This window comes from Moschus berezovskii, chromosome 2, assembly GCF_049115385.1.
Source record: "Moschus berezovskii isolate FMDL1 chromosome 2, NW_MosBer_1.0, whole genome shotgun sequence".
In the NCBI taxonomy this organism is placed as follows: domain Eukaryota; kingdom Metazoa; phylum Chordata; class Mammalia; order Artiodactyla; family Moschidae; genus Moschus; species Moschus berezovskii.
The window spans coordinates 121,795,526-121,807,680 of NC_142461.1; the positions used below are offsets into that span (position 1 = coordinate 121,795,526).

The following is a 12,155-nucleotide window of genomic DNA, read 5'->3' on the forward strand; positions in this document are numbered from 1 at the left end:
TAGTAAAAATACTAATTTAAAATGAGCTCCTTTGAAATTATTCTAAAATTTACTTCCTATGGAGGCATTATATTTTGAGGTAATTACAATTAATTTTTCCTTTTTTAAATTGGAGGCTAATTATTTTACAATATTATATTGGTTGGTTTTGCCATACATTGACATGAATCCACCCCAGGTGTACATGAGTTCCCCTTCCTGAACCCCCCTCCCACCTCCCTCCTCCCCTTATCCTCCCTCTGGGTCATCCCCATGCACCAGCCCCTATTGGGAAGATCCCTTGGTAAGAAGTGGCAACCCACTCCAGTATTCTTGCCTGGAAAATTCCATGAACAGAGGAGCCTGGCAGGCTACAGTCCAGGCTGCAGAGAGTCAGACATGACTGAGCACAATAGCTATAAAGCTACTACCAGTTCAGTCCAGTTCAGTCGCTCAGTCGTGTCTGACTCTTTGCAAACCCATGAACCACAGCATGCCAGGCCTCCCTGTCCATCACCAACTCCTGGAGTCCACCCAAACCCATGTCCATTGAGTCAGTGATGCCATCCAACCATCTCATTCTCCGTCGTCCCCTTCTCCTCCTGCCCTCAATCTTTCCCAACATCAGGGTCTTTTCAAATGAGTCAGCTCTTCGCATCAGGTGGCCAAAGGATTGGAGTTTCAGCTTCAACATCAGTCCTTCCAATGAACACCCAGGACTGATTTCCTTTAGGATGGACTGGTTGGATCACCGTGCTACTACCACTTCCCTCAAAATTCTATAACAGAGTAGTAGATTAAAGATGGCCAAAAATTCTTTTCTCAAAGTGAATAATCTCCTTCCCTTTGAATCTAGATTGATCTCAGGGACTTGCTTGATCAATAGAATGCAGCCTAAGTGACATGCTGGGAGTTTTGAGACAATTTTATAGGAAGCCTTTTGACTTCCACCTAGTGAAGAAGGAATTCATAGGGCCTGGACTTCATCTTAGGCCTGTTCATGCTGATCATGCTCGGCCACCTCTTCAAAGCACTCTGAACTCTGTGCTTAGTGCCTGTGGAAACTACAATAGAAGGATAAGACCCCGTGTGGACAGGGGAATCTTGAAGATCACATCCAGGTTAACTCATCGCCTAAGAGAAAACATACTCTAATCACCCCTGCCTCCAGACAGGTCATAAATTCTTTCTGTATCCATTGGGATGTAACTGCAGGCTTATTAACTGTTTGAACACATAACACGTGAATGATGGGGTTATTGGGATTGTATTTACCCTTCCTTTGTTTATGTAAGTCTCAGGGAAATTGGGGAGGTAGGTTTGGACACGTACACATGGGGTATAAAAGATTTTCACAAATGCTGGTCGGGGTCCCTGGCTAAGAGGAGACTCGGCCTTGGGCCCACCGGTGTAATAAACTGTACTCCAGTCTCTGCATTGTCCTTCTGAGTGAGTTTGGTTCCCGGAACGCCTGACTATAACACTAGAACTTCTTCGAATGCTCTCTCTGGGAGCCCTGAGTTACTAGATAACTATCTGAGACCACTTAGCAGGGAAGACTACCCAAAGGCCCTTGAATTTGTAGACTCCAGTAGAGTCTAGCTTCCCAGTCCCTCCATCTAGGCAGACATATGAGCAAAGATATTTTGGCCTCCATACCAGCCCATCTATCAGCCAACTACTACCCAGGGATCTTTTATTGAGGACTCACACACTCCAGTGTTCTTGCCTGGAGAATCCCAGGGATGGAGGAGCCTGGTGGGCTGCCGTCTATGGGGTTGCACAGAGTCGGACACGACTGAAGCGACTTAGCAGCAGCAGCAGCAGGAGGAGGAACAGAACAGCCCAGCTGAGCCTTGATAGAATTACTGACCCCCCGAGATTGTGATACGATACCATGGTTTTATCTTAAGCCACGATGTATTAGAGCTCATTAAGCAGATAACCAGAAAAAACAAGGATGTATTGCTCTTTACACTTAAAAACAGAATGAAGTGGAAGAAAAGTTGGCTGATTAGAAAAGGTCAAAGGGGAGAGTGGAATCAGTTCCTCTAAAAGGAGATCATTATTGTGTTGTATTTGAATAAAAGATGAGTTTGGGATTTAGAAGACTCAAGGAATGTTTAAAAACTATGTCAAATTTTTTGGCAGGCTGCTACTGTGATTTTGGGTCACACTTACAACTCTGGACCAACTTCTTAGAGATTCAGAGGGAAAACAGCAGTAAAGTCTCGCTTCATGCAGATGCTGTGAACAGTAATGAATAAACATGACAAATAAATATGCTGAAAATAAGTGAAAATGCTAAATACGTTAGAAGCAATCTTTACACCTACTGAAAATCCTTCATCAGATGATTTCAAATTGGAGGTGTCTCTGGAGAAAATAACTTTGAAAATACAAACATTTTATTTTTTGTACTTTTATTGAAAAGGTACATTTAAAAAAATACACAGACATTTTACCATTTACAGACTGCAGATATAGATGCTCTAAAAGAGTTCATTTTATTTTGCTGTCTTATACCTCTTGCCCCTGATATCACAAACATTCCAGTCTTGTTGATATCAGCTTAGAAACGGGGGCATGGGAGCATGACCTGCAACAGATTCAGTGAACAGAAAGACAGATTGTTCAATTATAAATTTTTTTTTTAATTTCTGTACATTATTGCATTAGGGAGCCACAAAATTATGTAGCATCATTACAAATGAAAAGGGTTAAAAATGAAGATAATGACGTAGAAATACATAGATTCATTGTCTTCTTGCAGAGCACACAAGAGGTGCAAAGATGTGCAATTTAGGAAGCTCTTTTTCTGTTTGTATACATTTGCTTAGCAACTCAAACCTGGTGAGGAAGCTCCAAAATAAGTTAAACAAAAATAGCAGACAGGTAGTAATCAGAGCTATGTTATATGGCTTTCTATTTTGTTTAAATATCATCAAATAAAATGTAAAACAAAGAAAATACATTACGTTATCTTTTGTTCTCTCAAAGAGAAAATTCAAAGCTACTTTGCTTCCTAACATTTACACAGCAACTAAAAGTGTTTAATTCAGACAAGAAACACAGATCTAGTACTACACAGGCTACAACAGCACTTGGGTCTGAAACAGTACACGATCCCTGTCAACAAGAGTACACCAGGAAGGAAACGCGGCGATCCGCGGGTAAGATGGCATCCACAAGCAAGCACTTGTGTTCATCTATTTTTGTTCCACACTAGAATGTGCCCAGTTGGATTCCAGGATTATTTACAGACGTGTGAGGAAGACCCTCGTTTTTCAAGTCTGTCAGGAAAATATTCCATATTGTTTCTAAGCCAGATCACACCCATGGAAAAACCGTCAGAGAATGATATATATGCACATATATATTTTTTTCTGACAAACACATTTGCAAGAAACTCAGTATTTCAGATACACAAATTGAATGGGTTAGGGCAGAGGGAGGAAAGTGGGAGACAAAGCTTGTGCTGCTCAGATTCCGAAACTACAGGAGCGCCCCTCCACCAAAACACTCTTGAATCTCAGCGACTTTCTCTTTGGAGTCAGGGCTCAGGGTGGTATGCTGCATCCTGCAGCGGGGTGCGGCACTGCCACTCAAAATGCTCGAACTGCTGAACCCTTTTTTGGCTTTCCTGCTCTACTTCCCTACTGCCTCAACCGTCTGGAGGTTTTGCGGAACATCAGTACGGGGCGAAGAGGATGGAGGCGGGGGTGGCGCGGATGGGGCCGTGGCCCGGCCTCAGCAGAGCGGGCGGGATGGCTGCAGCCTGGAAGAGCGAGGCCGAAGGCCGCGGGGGCAGAGACAGCGCCGAGGACACGGCCGCCGCCGCCGCCAGGGGCGAGGACAGGAAGGCCGGGGCCAGGGGCTTCATCATATCCTTCTGGAATGCAAGTTTTGCCTAGTAGAGGGAGAAAACCAGGGGTGGGGTGGGGAAAGAGTTTTGAATGATGGCAGCACTGATATATTTTCGTTTAAGTAAAAACCAACATTCACAAGTCAAAATTTAAAAATCTTGACCCGTCTATTTTCACAAAGCTGGTTTCAAAGTCTCTTGGCATACCTCAGCTATAATTTTGTTTCCATTTCAACTCTTGTCTGGTGGTCCTTGCCCCTGGGCACCAGGTCGGAGGAAAGCCTCTATGAATAGATACTGAAGCTATTTTATGCTGCTGCTCACAAGGAAAAACCAAACATGCCCAGAAGCTTTCCTGTGTAGATTGTGGAGGAGCTCCATTCAAAATTCTGGCTTGTCTTAACCCATAATGAGGCTTTTAAGAGAATGTGCCTTACCCTTCACCTCACATCTTTAAAAAGTTGAACTGGGTTAGGTAAGTGGAGTTTGGGACTCTGGGGACCCGTGAGGAGACAAGCAGACACAGTCAGTTTATACCTCTCTGTCCACTTAAAAACTATTCCCTGAAAATCTGCAGCTAACTCAGAGTTGTCATTGGTAATGACTGTAAGTGGGGTAGAAACTATCTCTATTTAAAAGGAATCCCAGGTGGAATCTTCCTGTAAAGTAAGAAATCAATCTTTAATCCCTCTCTTTTGCAATCAGGAGGAGTTTTGCAAGCTGGATTTGCTTAATGCTCATAACACCTGCTTGCAGCATCCACGGAGCTTTGGAAAAGCTGGGGGGTAATGTCAGTATCCAGCTGGCCAATCCCAGCTTTCAGTCTCAGACAGAACATCACATTGGGCTGAGTCCCAGGGAGATTAGGAAATCCTTCCATCTGGGTATTTATATGCCATCTATTGGTGGAGCCCATTGATATTTTTGCAAAGAAACTGAAAATAGCACATATTGAGAGCAGGTAAGACAGGCTGACTCTCAACACGCCTGCTAGACAGGGAAAGAGAGAGGAATACACACAACCCATGTGCTTTCTGGAAAAAGAGAAAAACACCCCATAAAGGAGGAGGATATTAAATAGATGCACTTCATTTTTGGAAAGCAGTCCCTTTCCCCAAGTGTAACATGCTCCAAGATTCCTCAGGCATCACTGCCCTTCTTCTCAAGACTTTTCTTTATATGCTAAAGAAGGGAATCTTCAGAAAAGGTCTTGTGAACAGTAAGGTATTGGCCCTTAAAGAGATTCAGTTTCTTTCTTCTAAGCAATCTATCTTCAAGGTGTCCTACAGAAGGGACTAAGTTCCTTCTAAATTTCTTGTCCATGAGGGCTATTTAAAGTCAAAACCCTTTCAGGACCGATTAGTCCCTAGACCCTTCTTACCCACAGTCTCTGCCCCAGTCAGCAAGGCTGCCCCACAAGCCAGGTGAGCAGGCAAGGTGAACTTACTGCTAAAATGCTTGGGCTCCGCTGGAGTTTGTTGTAAGGGCTGTATTTCGGCTTTAATGGCTTCCCAGCAACTCGATCCTTATGCCTTCGGCTAGAAATGTGCTGAAAGAAGTTTGATGCATTAGCTGAATCGATGTGTGAGTTTTATGCTATGTAAAATCTATTTCCTAGACAGAAAAAATATGTCTAGTTGCTGAAAATAGTACATGCTGAGATCAGGTGAAGAGCTGGTTCCTCCATTGCCAGTTCCAGGTCCCTGGTTCCGTGGTGGTGTGGGTAAGATCACCACGCTCTCTGAATAAAGATTTGCTCCCCAATATATTGTAATGCCTCTCCCCCTTTCCTTTCTCTATGGCATTCCTTCAACTTTGCCTGGTATTAGCACTGTGACTAGGGGCTTCCCAGGTGGCACTAGTGGTAAAGAATCTGCCTGCCAATGTAGGAGATGTAAGAGACACAGGTTTGATCCCTGGGTTGGGAAGATCCCCCGGAGGAGGACATGGCAACCCACTCCAGTGTTCTTGCCTGGAGAATCCCATGGACAGAGGAGCCTGGTGGGCTACGGTCCATGGGGCACAGAGTCGGATGGGACTGAACAGGCATGCATGCACCACAGCAACTGATGAATCTGTCTCCCTAAGCAGATTCGGGGTCCTTGGAAGACAGGCTGAACCTCTACTATCTTAGAAGTCCCTGTTCAGCTGTAAGCTCCAAGTGACCGCGGTGCTCCTTGGTCTCTAACACCAAGCCTGGAATCTGACATGTAGTAATAGTAAGTGAAAAGTGAAAGTGTTAGTTGCTGTCATGTCCGACTCTTTGCGACCCCACGGACTGTAACCCACCAGGCTCCTCTGTCCATGGGATTCTCCTGGCAAGAATACTGGAATGGGTTGCCATGCCCTCCTCCCAACAGAGAGATCGAACTCAGGTCTACCTCATGGCAGGCAGATTCTTTACTATCGGAGCCACGAGGGAAGCCTGTGGTAATAGGAGGTGCACTTTTTCTTCCACATAGCACTTGCATGTTGTATATCGTAGGCATCCTATAAGGTCAGGAAATTTAACTGTGAGCACAGTGAGAATCATTAATATAGACTAGGGATATAGTCAAAAGGATACCCAAGCAATAGTGACTACTAATTCAGGGTACATTACCTGTTTGAGTTGAATTTCTGAATTAACATGAACATCACAGATTTCACAATGAAATGTCTTGTTCTGTAGTCCTGACCCCTTACTGCCATTCTGCATCTTCAATCTTGATCCAGGTCTTGGATAGGACTTAATTGGACCAGCCCCATTACGAGCTTCAACCATAGTCTTGTGTTTAGATCCTAAGATAGAAAGAAACATACAGTAAATAGCTATTTAAGAACTATATGAAGCTCTTGAAAAGTTTATCTTCAGGTTGAATTTCCCAAAACGTTTTGAAATGACCTTTTTAACGCTAATCTGGTGCTTCCTAGGTGGTGCTAGTGGTAAAGAAACTGCCTGCCAATGCAGGTGATGCAGGAGACTCAGGTTCCATCCCTAGGTCGGGAAGATCCCCTGGCAGAGGACACGGCAACCCACTCCAGTATTCTTGCCTGGAGAATCCCATGGACAGAGGAGCCTCATGGGCTAGGTCCCCATGGTCGCAGAGTTGGACATGACTGAAGCGACTTAGCATGCACATAGATTTAACATATTTTCATTGAAAAAAATAAAGGAAACCATAAGTATATAATAAAGAAAATATGAAAATATAGAGAAGCATAAGAAAATAAACATTACCTCTATTTTCACCACCCAGAGATAACCACTGTTATCATTTTGGTGTATTTCTTTTCAGTTTCTTTTTTTAGTATACTAAAAAAATATATTTTCAAAATTGGGATCATGCTAATTAAATACCCTGAAAAATTCACACATCAAATCATATTTTCTTATAATTTTACTGTAATGGCTGAGTAACATATTCTATCATACTGGGTTACTATAATTCGTTCAACATTTCCCTACTGAGGGACTTTTAGGTTGTTTCCATTTCTTTCTCTTAGAAGTGTGTTGCAGTAAACGTTGTGCATAGAGATTTGTCTTCATTTCTGTCATTTCATCATAATGAGTTTGGGGAAGTACTAGATGCTTTTGAGAAAATAAAGAAGAGAACAAATTTTATCTCTAAGCTGCTTTTGCCTTGCTGTTTCTAAAGTTGTTATACCATACTTTCTTAAAATCACTCCTTTGAATCAAAAAAGTAGAGAAGACTGAACAAACCTAATGTCTGAGCAACAAAGGATAAGGTATTCTGATGGGAAAAGCTGGATCTTGTTATAAACATTATTTAAATTCAAACAGTAGCTGCTCACCTGTGTTGTGTGCCTCTAGCTGTGACAGGGAGTTCACGGCCACTTTGCATAGTGAACAATAAAGCAGTTTTTTGGCTTTTTCTTCTTCTGATTCAGATACAGTACCAGGCGCTCCATTCGTGCTCGTGGAGGGAGAAGGGGCTGCTCCAGGTGGCAGGGGTGTTGTACCAGGTTTGAGAAGAAATAAGCCACCTTCAGAACTTGATACTTGATTGGAAATGCTGACTTTTAACTTCCCTTTTTCTTCTAAGAGAGACACACAGAGAAAATGTTAAATCCTCATATACCATAAAGACAGACAAATTGACATAAAGGAATTAAAAGTAGAAATCTGATTTTTATATGTAGTTTTTGAAAATTTTTTATTTTATATTGGAGTGTAGTTGATTTACAATGTTGTTTTAGTTTCCGGTATACAGCAAAGTGATTCAGTTATACATATACATACATCCATTCTTTTCCAGGTTCTTTTCCATATAGGTTATTACAGAATACAGAGTTTCCTGTGCTGTACAGTAGATCCTTGCTGTTTATCTGTTTTATATATGGTAGTTTGTATATATGTTAATCCCAAACTCCTAATTTATTCTTGCCTACCCCCCACCTTTCCCTTTGGCAGGCAGAAGTTTGTTCTCTATTTGTAGTTTTCTTTTTTTTTTTTGTGGTGCAGATTTTAACTGAGATTGATTGAAAAAAGAACTCCATGGCTTCTGTTCCCATATCAGATCACTGCAAGGTCATGATGACTCCTGAAACATGACTTTGTTCTCCCACTTGCAGCAGGTAACTTTCTGTCTGATATCCCTGAGTTATAAATTTTGTCCCTTTAATATATAGGGAAACCAGCTACCTTCCATTCTGATTAAATGATATGATGGTAACATGAAATAAGACATGTAATGGCAGTTTCATTTGACTACTCATGTTTTAATTATGACAATTTTTATACCAAGTTAAAATTTTAACCTTGGGAAATAGGGCAGAGGGGAGAGAAGAAACATAGTTAATTTTGGTTATGATTGGTTAAGTTTTTTCTGCTCTTTGAATGGCAATGCAGTTTACCCAAAATAAAAGATCCAAAGATTCTACTCATACTTATTAACTACTGCCAGTCTGAATCATAAGTTTTAAATAATGACATTAACCACAAGCACAGTATGAGGATTAGTCAAATCATTTACAGATGTCTTGGCATTTTGATCATGTAGCTACTAAATGTTTATAATCCTCAAGGCCCATGTGCAGGCTATAAGAGGGGTCAAAGTGACTTTAACAGAGTCTAACACTTTGGGGTTCATTTGCTATTCAAGACAGACTCTGTTTAGTGGCTCCTTTGGGAAAGAAGCTGGAGCTTCTAAGGCAAATACAAAATTCATCACAAGTTTAATCCTAGTAGAGCCATGCTCTTAGAAAATGTCTGTAGATATGCCGATAAACTCTCATTAAGAGAAAAAGGGAATTAAAACGGAAAATTTATTTAATTGCCTTAACCATGTACCATGGACTTGGATGACCAAGAAGGAAGGAAGGATGAAGGAATGATGAGGTTCTGGGTGTCTCTTCTGTATTTGGGGCAAGCTGACACTTCCACACTCATCAAAAATGAGGGGAGATGGTATTTCTGTTTAATTGATTTAGGGATCAGCAGTTGATTTCCATCCCTCTTCCTGAGTTGGATTCATCAAGGTCAACACTAGACACAGCAGGGATACTGTAGATAAATTTCAACACCTGGGTGGTATTTGGAATAAAGGAATGCTCAGATCCCTTTTAATCCTTGGTTTCCACAATCTCTAGTCCTTTTTAGAAAGTTTATTAAAACTTCAAGATACCGTGAAGTATGATGGAAAAGATCTCAGGCTTTTACTAAATTGACCTCAAATAGTATGAAAGAAGGAAGTAAATCATTATTCCTAAATGGTAACAGTAAGTAAGTTAGATTGAGGATTACTTCAGGCCTGGTATTCTCTTCTCTATAAGGATCCTGAAGATTGAATTTGCAATTTTCTAGAACTCACAAAGCAAATATGTAGATGATAATGGCAGAAAGCGAAGAGGAACTAAAGAGCCTCTTGAAAGTGAAAGAGGAGAGTGAAAAAGTTGGCTTAAAACTCAACATTCAATAAACTAAGATCATGGCATCCAGTTCCATCATTCATGGCAAATGGATGGGAAAACGGTGACAGACTTTATTTTCCTGGACTACAAAATCACTGTGGATGGTTACTGCAGCCATGAAATTAAAAGATGCTTGCTCTTTAGAAGAAAAGCTATGACAAACCTTGACAGCATATTAAAAAGTGGAGGCATTACTTTGCCAACAAAGATCCATAGAGTCAAAGCTATGCTTTTCCCAGCAGTCATGTATCGATGTGAGAGTTGGGGTATAAAGAAGGCTGAGTGCCGAAGAATCAACGCTTTTGAACTGTGGTATTGGAGAAGATTCTTGAGAGTCCCTTGGACAACGAGGAGATCAGCCAGTCAATCCTAAAGGAAATCAACCCTAAATATTCACTGGAAGGACTGATGCTGAAGCTCCAATACTTTGGTCACATGATGTGAAGAGCAGAGTCATTGGAAAAGACTCTGATGCTGGGAAAGACTGAAGGCAGGAGGAGAAGGGGGCAACGAAGGATGAGATGGCTGGCTAGTATCATTCACTCGATGGACATGAGCTGGAGTAAACTCTAAGAGACAGTGAAGGACAGGGAAGCCTGGTGTGCTGCAGTCCATGGGGCTGCATAGAGTCAGCCATGACTTAGTGACTGAATGATACAAAGCAGTGAAATAATTCAGTAATCTTTTAAGATTTGTTCCTACGCTATTACACAGCTTCTTGTGATAGAAGCTTAAGTTATTGCGTAGCGAAATCCTTCTTGGCTTCAAGCAATTAATAAAATATATAAATTCCTAAAGAATCTGATTTAGTCACTCATTCTGTCTTTTACTCATATCATTATTTTAATTTTCCTTATGTTGACCTCCTTCCTATACTCTTACATAGAACTTTATAATTTACAACATTATCTTTTAATCGGACAACAAACTTGTGAAAAACATAAGGCTGAAGATTATTTCTACCTTAAAAATGTGGAAACTGAGGCTCATCAATATTCAAAAATACCCCACAGATTAGCAGGTAGCATCAATGAGCATGATCTTTTCTGTAACTATTCACCATGTAATGTATTAATCTTCCTGCACAGAAAGGACTTCACGTGGCATTAACATTATAAAAAGCATACATTAGTCACCTGGAGATGTGAAAAAGCTGTTTCTTTGTTTTACAATTATAGCTTAGTTTTAAAGCATATTTGCCTTAAAAACACTTATGGTATTCAACAGTCATCTGATTCAGGGTACATTGAGAAGATGGACAAAATTATATATTTTTCCTCTGTGTCCCGATTTCTTTAAGAAAAAGTACACAGATTTCCTTTTTACATCTCCTTTTCAAAAGAGGTCATTTACTCATTAACAAGTGCAAATTAATAATATGCTAACTGCTGACATTGTGCTAGATAAACAATTGTGCTAGAAACTGAAGAGCATAGTTTTGATAAACAAAGTAGGTATAGACTTTAAAAAGGGCTTCCCTGGTAGCTCAGCTGGTAAAGAATCGGCCTGCAATGCGGGAGAACTGGGTTCGATCCCTGGGTTGGGAAGATTCCCTGGAGAGGTCATGGCAACCCACTCCAGTATTCTTGCCTGGAGAATCCCCATGGATTGAGGAGCCTGACGGGCTACAGTCCATGAGATCACAAAGAGTTGGACCTGACTGAAGCAAAGCATGGCACTGACTTTAAAAAAGTAATAGTTTAGCAGAGGATATAAGAAATTCACTCAGTTCAGTTCAGTTCAGTCGCTCAGTCGTGGCCGACTCTCCGCGACCCCATGAATCACAGCACGCCAGGCCTCCCTGTCCATCACCAACTCCCGGAGTTCACTCAAACTCATGTCCACAGAGTCGGTGATGCCATCCAGCCATCTCATTTTCCGTCATCCCCTTCTCCTCCCGCCCCCAACCTTTCCCAGCATCAGAGTCTTTTCCAGTGAGTCAACTCGTCGCATGCGGAGAAGGCAATGGCAAGCCACTCCAGTACTATTGCCTAGAAAATCCCATGGATGGAGGAGCCTGGTAGGCTGCAGTCCGTGGGGTCGCTAAGGGTCGGACACGACTGAGCGACTTCACTTTCACTTTTCACTTTCCACTTTCACTTTTCACTTTCCACTTTCACACATTGGAGAAGGAAATGGCAACCCACTCCAGTGTTCTTGCCTGGAGAATCCCAGGGACGGGGGAGCCTGGTGGGCTTCCGTCTATGGGGTCACACAGAGTCGGACACGACTGAAGTGACCTAGCAGCAGCAGCAGCAGCAGCAACTCGTCGCATGAGGTGGCCAAAGTATTGCAGTTTCAGCTTTAGCATCAGTCCTTCCAATGAACACCCAGGATCGATCTCCCTTAGAATGGACTGGTTGGATCTCCTTGCGGTACAAGGGACTCTCAAGAGTCT

At 41.9% G+C, this 12,155-nt stretch overlaps 1 protein-coding gene across 5 annotated transcripts in view; it reads right to left on the reverse strand.

The window, feature by feature from the left end:
- Positions 1-233: 233 nt before the first annotated feature.
- The window catches only part of ZNF385B (zinc finger protein 385B), a 372,939-nt gene continuing 361,017 nt past the window's right edge, over positions 234-12,155 (reverse strand). For all 5 annotated transcript variants that reach the window (XM_055398886.2, XM_055398885.2, XM_055398890.2 and 2 more), the window contains 4 exons: positions 7,640-7,885; positions 6,447-6,625; positions 5,292-5,393; positions 234-3,889 (listed from right to left, as the gene is read on the reverse strand). In XM_055398886.2, coding sequence (XP_055254861.1) covers positions 3,671-3,889; positions 5,292-5,393; positions 6,447-6,625; positions 7,640-7,885 — 746 coding nt within the window. In that variant the 3' untranslated portion in view covers positions 234-3,670. The remainder of the gene's footprint in view (positions 3,890-5,291; positions 5,394-6,446; positions 6,626-7,639; positions 7,886-12,155) is intronic.